The sequence below is a fragment of the Arachis duranensis genome, chromosome 3 (assembly GCF_000817695.3).
Source record: "Arachis duranensis cultivar V14167 chromosome 3, aradu.V14167.gnm2.J7QH, whole genome shotgun sequence".
Lineage (NCBI taxonomy): Eukaryota > Viridiplantae > Streptophyta > Magnoliopsida > Fabales > Fabaceae > Arachis > Arachis duranensis.
Genome location: NC_029774.3, coordinates 75,496,815 through 75,506,910, shown reverse-complemented (window position 1 = coordinate 75,506,910; position 10,096 = coordinate 75,496,815). Strand labels below are relative to the sequence as shown.

The following is a 10,096-nucleotide window of genomic DNA, read 5'->3' as shown; positions in this document are numbered from 1 at the left end:
TATTGGTAGTGGTGGTGTTGCATGTGGTGATAGAGAGTTATAAAAATTTAAAATTTAAAATAAAAAAAAAAGATGGTGGCGTGAGAGATTGAGTTTAAAAGATAAGAACAATTTGAAAATTTTGATTAATTGTTTAACAAAGGTCAACAAAAACATTAAAAGTTAGATACATTTGTCAAGCAAAACTCATTTTATATGAATATAAGTTTAGTTACGTTTTCTTTTTAGATAATTTTATTTTTAAATATTTGTGGATCGAAATAATTTTCTTTGATATATTTTTTAATAATATTATAGGATACATTTCTAGTCAAATTTTGAACATTGATAAATTCATTCATAAAAAGATAAAAATAACTTTGTACCTATAAAAAAAATAAATTTTGATTGACAAAATTATTCGAATCCTAAAATTCATTCAAAATCCCTAAGTTAGTCTTTAATTCTAACCTTTTCTATCTAAATTTCTAATTCTTTCTACCACCACCCAAATCCTTCTTCATCCAACTCTCATCCTAGCTATTACCGCTATTACTGCTAGGTTTGACAAGCGAAAAAAATCCGTTCCGCTCTGTCTCGTCCCACCTAATGAGGCGGTCCTAAAATCCCACTCTATCCAGACCTAATTGTGGATTGGCGAGTTAAACCCACTAAATTTTCTTTTTTTATTATTAATTATTAAATAATATATATAATTTTATAATTATTTTAATAAATTTATAATTTCTAAAAGTATAAAAAAATTATAATTTTTATATTCACAAACATTAAAATCTTTGTAATTATAAATATCTAATAAACATAATTATAAACTAAGTTTTCATCCAAAACATAATTATGAATATTGTCTCTAAAGCAAATTAAACATAATTATAAATAATGTTTCCAAAATAAAATAAACATAATCCAAAACATTCAATTTTCAACTTTATTATCTTGTAAGTTAGGTTGGGGGAAATTGTGTTTTGGCAAAAAAATTACAAAAATACTCCATTGCCAAAAAAACACTAACCCTGACGGAGAAGCCCGCCCCGCCCCGCCAAAATCCGCCAAAACCTACGGTTTAAACGGTGCTGGTTAGGCGGGTTTTTACTATTTGGCAGTCCTAATTTTCTAACTTGACCCGCTTTTTTGACGGGTTACGCGGGTTGGCCCAGCAAATTTAGGCCCATTTGCCACTCCTAACCACCGCTACTGCCATTGCTGTCGCCGCCACCGCTACCCCCGCGGCCGCTTTCGATGTCTCAGACAATAAGAAAAGCCACAATGAAACCATCTTCAAACCTTCCTTCTCTCGTAGGTTCTGTTATGTTACTGATTCAAACTCCCAAACTCCAAATCCAAGTCATCAAGAACTGACTCGGTCTCAACCACGCCCTCTTCTTCTTCAACCTCTTCTTCTTCAACTGAGCCTCCAACCCTCAACCCAACCCCAAAAACTACTCTCACACTCACCACTATTATGCCACCATAACCGACTTCTTTCTCTCTCATTCTCTCTTTTCCACCGCTCCAACAACTTCTCTATCTCCCTCATTTGTAATGATAAAGTCAAGAACAAAGAGGAAGTTGAACTTGCAATCTTGATGAAGAATGACCGTGTGTTTGAAATATAGTGCTAAGCCTATTGAAGATATTTGACGTGTCTAGAGTGATTAATGTTATCTTCTAATAATCTTTTGATTGTGAGTGAAATTGCGTAAAAAAAAATCATTGTCCTAGGCAATGGCAGCAATGTCAACGGCGTCATTTACTGGTTCAACAAAAGCCAAAAGCTTTTCACATGGCTGATACTTGTTTCCTGGAATTCAAATGGTGGTGGTAGTAGTAAAAAAGACTGCGATTGTGGCAATGGCGGTGGTAATAGTGGTAGTTGGGACGAGAGTTAGACGAGGAAGGATTTGGGCGGCGGTAGTAGAAAGGGTTAGAAATTTGATATAGCCTATAGGATAAGATAAATTAGGAGGATAGTTTAGAAATTCTAAATAAATTTTTAGAATTTCAGTAGTTTTATCAAGAAAAATTCATTTTGTATAGGTACAAAGTTATTTTTTTTTATGGGTAGATTTGTCAAACGTTCTAAATATTCATGGATAGAAATAGTTGTTTATCCTAATATTTAAGTGAACATGAACTAAGTTAGATTGGTGTAGTAGTTAGCTCACTAGTTCGTTTAAACAAATATAAAAATTCAAATTCCGCCTTGTTCATCAGCAAATCTTTAAATGAAATTCCAATCCGTAATAAATTAAATTAATCCTTAGTCTACGTGTTTTAATTGTTAAGTTCTAATCCAATCTCTAAACAATTACTATTTTTTTAATAATAGAAATAAATTTTATGAAACTGAATTGTTTTATGACAAATAAAAAATTTTGGATGAAAAATTAAATATATAAAAAAATAATGGAAAAAAAATTCCAGCCTCAATAGTAAAATAGAACGAAAGAAACACAAAAAGGTTAAAAAAAATTAGAGAGAAAAAAACGCCACGATGGAAGGAGGAAAAAGGCAAGAAAGAGACCAAAATACAGGAAATATCGCAAATCAGAGAAAAAATAATAATAATTTTTTAATTCTTTCCGGAGTCTTGATTAAGAATTAAGTTAAACAACGACTAAAATTAATTTAGTATAGTCCCAATAATTAAAATTGTTTTTTACGAGGAGGGTTGAACCACTTATATTTGCGGGAACACAATGCCTTGTTAATTGGGGTTTAGGCTTTTTCATGGGAAACAAATAATTACTTAAAAGAACTTGGAATTACAGATTACCATTGTATAACACCATGAATCCTGAATCTGCTAGCAAAAAAATCAAAAGGCAAGTCACCAATGGAACTCGACACGCAGCAGTAGTTAGCAATGTACAAATGCTACGGAACCCTAACTAATAACTACCTAATTATGATACAAGAAATCGTGTCAAGAATTCCAACGAAGTCACAAGTAAAGATGGAGACACAGCTGGAACAAATTGGAAGCAAAAATCCTATACTGCATCAGTAGGATGAGGATGGTGGACATCAGAATGCTCCCTCAATAATCCAACAGATCCATAATCTGTAAGGTCTTCAAAAAACCAACTAGCCAAGCACCGAATACCTATTTACTCTACATGTGTGACATCTGCAAACAATTACAAAAAATTAGAAATAGTCAAACAGAGAACCATAAACCAGCAAAGCACATAAAGATAACAATTTAAGAAAATAAAAAGAGTAAAGCAGATCAAAATGAAGAACCTAGACAGTTAAAAATAGAGAACCGGAAACCAGCATTTCAAAATCAGCAACACAAGCCAATACAGTAAACACCCGATCATTTTTTGACAGCTGCTAATAAAGACAGTGGAACAACCAAAAAAAGAAAATTGTAATCCGGATTTAAACAACTCGGTACTCAAAAAACCACAAATGCCTCTTATAATAGTGCCTACATAAAACAACTAGTTCCAAATTCCAACGAGCAGAACCAAAAAAGACATCTCAGAAGAACAACATTGACATTTTCAACAGAACATACTTCGATTATTGTGGGAATTGGCATTTTTCATCCAGTGATAAGTCATAAGTTCGCATTAATCCAAGTAAAATCTATTATCATCCGATTAAAACAGCATCATGAATAACTAATCTATTTAATGCAAAAGCTACTTTAGATTTAGGAGTCCAGCCCTTAAACTCATGATGTACTCAGCAAATACAATTGAACTATAACCAAATTATAAGCTCCAACGCCAACTTAAGTACAGTACATATAACTATTTTCTTTACATTAAAGCTCCAGAGAGAGAGAATAAATATAGAAGAAAATTTAGTAAACATATTGTATAGCGCCTGAGATAAATCATACACATTGTACAAAAATACAGGGACTTAACAAAATTGAGAAGGAATAGAGAAATACTATAAGAACCAAATCATCATAAAAGCCAATATACAATTTAAATATACAGAAATCTAACTGACAGTAAAGCACCATCGTATCCCTTGATTCCTAAGTGGAAGAGACTAACTAATCTCTTGTTCAATAAATAAAAATACTAGCTCATATGGAGAATGAAAAAGAACAAAATGAATTCAAAATTAGTGGTAACTAACAATAAAATTGGTCCATCGCATGCGTAAACAATAAACATACCTGAAGCAAACAAGATGGAATAAACTAATTATATCAAAGGAAAGTAAATAGAAGAAATTAGAATCAGTACACAGTGTAGACAATGAAGTTGATATCCATCATATTGCTATATTAGTGTGATTGAAAACGTTGTGATTTCAATTCTCTCAAGAATCAAAATTTTTTCCCATGCTTTGGAATTAAAAACAACCACCGTGCCTCACCACTGCCATCATCATTGTTGCCATCACTCCCACCACCTCCATCATCATCAACCATGCTTGAAGGTCTTGCCTTCTATGGATTTTGATATAGATAGACTTAGTGAGGACGGTGGGGAGCAGGGGGCACGGGGATGGATGTTGGTTATTAAAGGAAGTGTTGGTGGCAGAGGAACCACCGTAAATAATTTCAAACAAGTTAATTCAAACATATGCTGAACATTGTAATTCAGTTCAAATTTTTTTTCGTTCGAAATCAAACAATTCTCAAAATTAATTCAATTCTCTCAAGAATTATGTTGATCTCTACATAAGTTTTGAAACACACTGTATGCTCATTAATGCTGATATGACTCGGTGGAGTTTAACTAAACCTTGTTCACTTTTTAGAACATGGACTATATCTTGAATGGGGTAACAATACCACTAGATGATATCAAAACAGAGGGAGGAAGAAGCAAATGACTATTCATCCGCATGTTTACAAAATAGCTTAAAATTCTTTTACTGACAACCTAAATTGAATATTGAATAGTATAATCTAATTGTAGCATGCTAGCATGGTCCAATTATACAAAATTTAGACAAGTATTCAGTTAGATAATTGCCTCGCAATTACTGAACACATATCACATGGCTGACTTTTCAATATGTAACATAAATACAAGTGGGATTGACTCGCATGTGTTTGCAAACAATACACAAGCCGGCAACACCGGAAATGCACTTAACACACAAACCTTGGCAATAAGGCAAATCATTCATGGCGAGACCATTACTCATAGTGATGGTTAAAAAGAAAAGATTCAAAGCTACATACATGACACTTCAGAATGAAGGATCCTACCTTACTAATACCAGTGTTAACCAAGAAGTAATGATTCGAAAATGATAAAGAATGCATAAACTATAATAGCCGCAAAGTATAATGCAGAATAAAACTTCAGAGGCTGTAATTTTACCTGACATAACTCAGGTTCCTTGTGACCCTGCATCAGATCCAGATGCTGAGGAACTGTCACTATCTGAATCTGCAAATGAGTAACAATGGACATTTGACTTCAAAATAAGAAATATCACATATAACAGGCAACATGTGCTAGCTAAAGTTACTAATCAAAGTACCACTTGAAGAAGATCCAGAATCACTGCTTGAGCTGCTTGAACTACTTGACCTACTTGCATTATCAGCTTGATTTCCCCCTTGCACAGGCAAGGATGGATGAACATTTCGTTCTTCTGCTAATAAGAAAGCAACAAACATATCCCTTTAAAAAAAATTGATATAAATAGTTATTCAAATGACAACTCAGATTCTTAGGAATCTCACCTGCTTGTGTTGCTCTAGGGACGTCCAACATAACTGGTACCTGGCTCTAAATAAAGAGAAATAAAATACATTAGAAATAATGGTCCACCAAAGAGGCAATGCCAATTTGACAAAATTCAATGGTTTACCTTCTGCAGGGCATTCCGCTGAGCTTCTGCTCTAGCTTGTGCAAGCTCCGCCTTCCTCTTGTTTTTACTTAAACTTTTCTTATAGTTTGTCACAAATCTATCAAGCTCCCAGAGTGTCTCAGCATCCACACTATCAATATCAACTTCAATCTCATCATCATGTTGATGAAGTGCAGAATTTCTCTTCTTAATGATCTGTACAATAGCATCAAGCTTCTCTGAAGGTAAACTTTGAAGGTTTGTGCTTAGCTTTTGCTTTTCCTCAAATGTCATGTCTCTTTTATTAGGATCTTTTGCCTTTGGCTTTTTTGGAGCTGGTGTTCTACTTGATGGGGTAATGTTCATGAGTCTCGGAGTGTGAGCCATTGATTCTGACCTATCCAAAATCCTTCTCATATCAAGAGGAGGAGGAGGAAAAGTAGGAACCTTTCTAGAGAGAGGTGATGGGGCAATGGGAGCTGCCCCATAATCTATGGCATATCTCATCTCACGATTGTAATCCGACTCTATTATAGCCCATCGATCCTCAAATATCTTTGAAAGCTGCTCTGCCATTACATGAACATCTTGTCCCTTTGGATTATATGTCATAGCATTCCGAAGAGTGAGTCTCACATCCTCTGCAAACTCCTTTGGAGATTTGTACCAATTCTTGCTCAGCCTTGACTTCACAGTACCCAAGTCCATTGGATGGGTGATAATACTAAAATAATCATGCAAACCAAGTCCTTCAACATCGACTGGAGAATTAAATACCCAACCGTGTTTGTGTTTCATCAATTTTCCAAGCAATGAACTACAGCTCTTAAGAAACTTGGATCCCATACCAAGACCATGTCCAATTTCTCTCCCACCATGTTTCTTCAAATTCAATTTTGACTTCTTGTTGCTCTCTGCAGGTGGGAATTTATCTTTTGCAAGCAAGAACTCTGAATTACGATAAAACTGGTTTGCTTTAGGCGTTCTCTTCTCCTTTTCAATGTTTTCACCAACCCCTTGGTTATTCTCTAACACTGGTAAACACAAATGCTGATAAGGCCTTATAGACTCTCGTGGAACACCAGCAGAAACCACCTCTGATAGAGAACGCTTTGCTCCACTTCCATTATCAACCCCATCACTAGGTAAAACGCTCAACTGACCATACCCATCAACCTGCCCCTGTTTCCGTTCAATCCTTTCAACAAGATTCCTTACTACATCAAGCTCATTTTCAAGCTTCCATCGAAGCTCTCGCATCTCCTGCTTCGATCTTGAGGACAAATTGATCTTAATTCTGTCCTGCAGCACTGGTGCCAGAGACTCACTGCCTGAAGGCAAGTTCTGGGTGCTAGGAGCTACACCACCACTCAGAGGTCCATCATTATGGTGTCGGATATCAGGGCCAGAAGCTTCTTCCTGTGGATGGTTGTAGGAGTCATTAGAAAGTTGTACTACGGGAGGCTGAACAGAATTCCCTTCCTGCATGGCTGAATCCCCATCCTCCAACCTTGAACTCTCCTCCGCTCTTGAACTCTCTTGCAGCCGAGCAGAATTCCCATCCTCCAATCTTGAACCCTCTTTTGGCCGATCAGAATCCCCATCCTCCAATCTTGAACCCTCTTTTGGCCGAGCAGAATCCCCATCCTCCAATCTTGAACCCTCTTTTGGCCGAGCAGAATCCCCATCCTCCAATCTTGAACTCTCTTGTGGTTGTGGCTGAGCAGAATCCCCATCTTCTAACCTTGAACTCTCTTGGGGCTGAGCTGAATCCTTATCCTCTAATATTGAACTCTCTTGCTGCTGAGAAGAGCTCCCATCCTCTAGCGTTGATTTCACTTGAGGCTGCACCAAATCCACATCCTCCAGCACAGCTGTTAGCCGCTGTACTGGCTGTGCTGCTGGTGCAGGTGACTCGGCCAATACCACATCATGGCTCTTATCCATTGGCCCATCCCTGTCAATATTCTTGACAGTACGGTCATAGCTTCTGTCAGGTATATTGTTAGTATCGGTGGCAGTGGGAGAGATGGCGCTGGGAGTGCCTGTGGTGGCTGCAGTAGTGTCCGCAGCATCGCCGGTGGCACTTGTAGCAGTAGCAGTTTCGTCGTGTTTGGAAGTGGCGGTGTTCTCATTTTTGGCAGTAGAAGTATGGTCGTTTTTAGCGGTGGCGGTGGCGGTGTTCAGGGCGTTGAGGTCTTTCTTGGTGCTTTTGAAGACTCTTCTTGTATACACCTTCCTCTCCGAGAATCTCTGCTTTTCTTTGGCTCCTTCATCTACTCCATCTATAGGTCCCGAAGCCATACATGCATCCAAAACCCTAATTCGAACACCAGCCCCCAAAATCCCCAAAATCCTAGGGTTTTAAACCCAAAAATTAACAACCCGGCAAAAGGAAAAATAAATAGAACAGAAATAGGTACCTAAACCTAGAATCCCTAGGGCTTCATTCCACAGCCAAATTAACAACCGAAATTCCTAGGGCTCACTCGAAACCTTCCCCAAATCAAGGGAAGAAACTACCAGAGCAAAGAAAACGTATCAAGGAGAGAAAGGAACTCGTTTACCTGTGCGTTCCGATCAGATCTCTCTTTCTCTCTCAGTCTCTCTCGTTGTTTCTCTCACTAGAACTTCGTCTTTCTCTCTCTTGGTCGAAACGATTGTCGTTTAAAGGAATCGTCACATGTGTTCGGCAACTGAGGGTTCGTGTGGAAGCGTCAACAAAACGAAGCGTTTGGAGCTGTGAAGAGCCGTGCCAGGGGCGGGAAGCATTATATTAGCGAAAATTCGGGGTGTAGACTCACGTGAAAATGTATAACATGCAATTCACGCACCAATGAGGAAGGTCTTTCCTGGGAAAGTGCGAACCACGATAAAATTAAAGCGCGAGGGGCTTTTATGGCCGAGAGTCTCGTTGGAGAAAATTGTATGTTTCCATAGTAAAAGCAGTGGCGCGTGTTGAGTAACCTCTCGTTATGTGGATTGCTGGTGGCGTTCGATGCTCAAAACTTTCGTACACGCGCTAGTATCGTGGTTTAGACTATTGATCCTTCGTTTTTTTTCTTACCTATTTCGGGTGGGCAAACGGGCTTCATTATGGGTCAAAACCTAAATGCTCGGATTGGATTGCCTTTCTCAACTTGTGAAATATTTTTACCGAAAAGCTTAGGATAAGCAGTGTTTAGTAATTTGGGTAATCATTTCTCAATATAAATATTAAATTATTTTTAATGAATTATTAATTAATTTATATATATAAATTTTAATAAATATCAGTATAAATTAAAATTTTACTTTTAATTTAATAAATAAATTAATTATAATAATTATTGAAATAAATAATTTAAATAATATTTAACGAAATAAATATCCCTCTCTTATCGTTTACACTTTAAATGATATTATTTTGCACGTATCTCATCTACTTAGTATACTAAAATTGGGTTTTCCCCTAACTAATAGAAGTAAGGTGTCGATTCATCATGACTACATTTTTTCGCCAAAATGAATGCATTGTTTTCTCTTATAAGTTTATTTTATAAAAATATCTTTATTATAATTATATTATAATTAGCATTTAAGTAATAATGCATAATTATACTAATTTTAGAAAATATATTTATTATCTATTTATTCTATTTCTTCTATTATATAAAAATCAAATTTTTGCACTTAATGATGGAACTGATGTGGCATGCTCTTGAGGAGTTTTCTTATTTATTTCATTTAATTCGTTAAAGCAAATCAATTATAATTAATTAATTATATCAATTAATTAATTTGATTAGACATTCAAATCTCACCATTTGTTATAATTTATATGAATTGATTAATTATAATTAATTATATCAATAAATTAATTTGGTTAATTATATTAATTATTTGATTTGATTGGAGTAAATATTAAATTATTTAATAAATATGATAACGAAATATATGAATTAATTTAATTATTTTATTTTTTAGGGTTAACTTTGGTATTACTGCTTTCTTTACTTGTGAGTGATTTCTTCAATTGCAGGCTGTATGTGATTGACACTGGTTTGAGCAGCTGCTAATACTCCTCCAGATCTGAACCCCAGGTTTAGTGCAGATCCATTCTGATTGAGGGTGAAGCTTCTTTAGTTCATTCTCCTTGATGATCCTACTCAAAACGCCACAGACAATGTCGAATCTTCCGGATCAGAGGATGCTGCGCCTTAGAGTTCTAGCCTCTACCATAGAGACTCTAATCTCCCTGTACTTCGGCTGAACTGGTGTCTCGAGAAGTCCCCAATGAAGTCATGGATTATCCGTCTGAGAGACGTATATTCAA

At 36.0% G+C, this 10,096-nt stretch overlaps 1 protein-coding gene across 1 annotated transcript; it reads right to left on the bottom strand.

Annotated features, from left to right (window-relative positions):
* Positions 1 to 2,724: 2,724 nt before the first annotated feature.
* Positions 2,725 to 8,541, bottom strand: LOC107479554 (transcription factor GTE4). Its single transcript, XM_052258834.1, has 5 exons — positions 5,803 to 8,541; positions 5,675 to 5,720; positions 5,470 to 5,583; positions 5,307 to 5,375; positions 2,725 to 3,130 (listed from the first exon to the last, which is right to left on the bottom strand). Exons 1-4 carry the CDS (start codon positions 8,083 to 8,085, stop codon positions 5,317 to 5,319), a joined length of 2,502 nt encoding a protein of 833 aa, XP_052114794.1. The 5' UTR covers positions 8,086 to 8,541; the 3' UTR covers positions 2,725 to 3,130; positions 5,307 to 5,316.
* Positions 8,542 to 10,096: the final 1,555 nt, after the last annotated feature.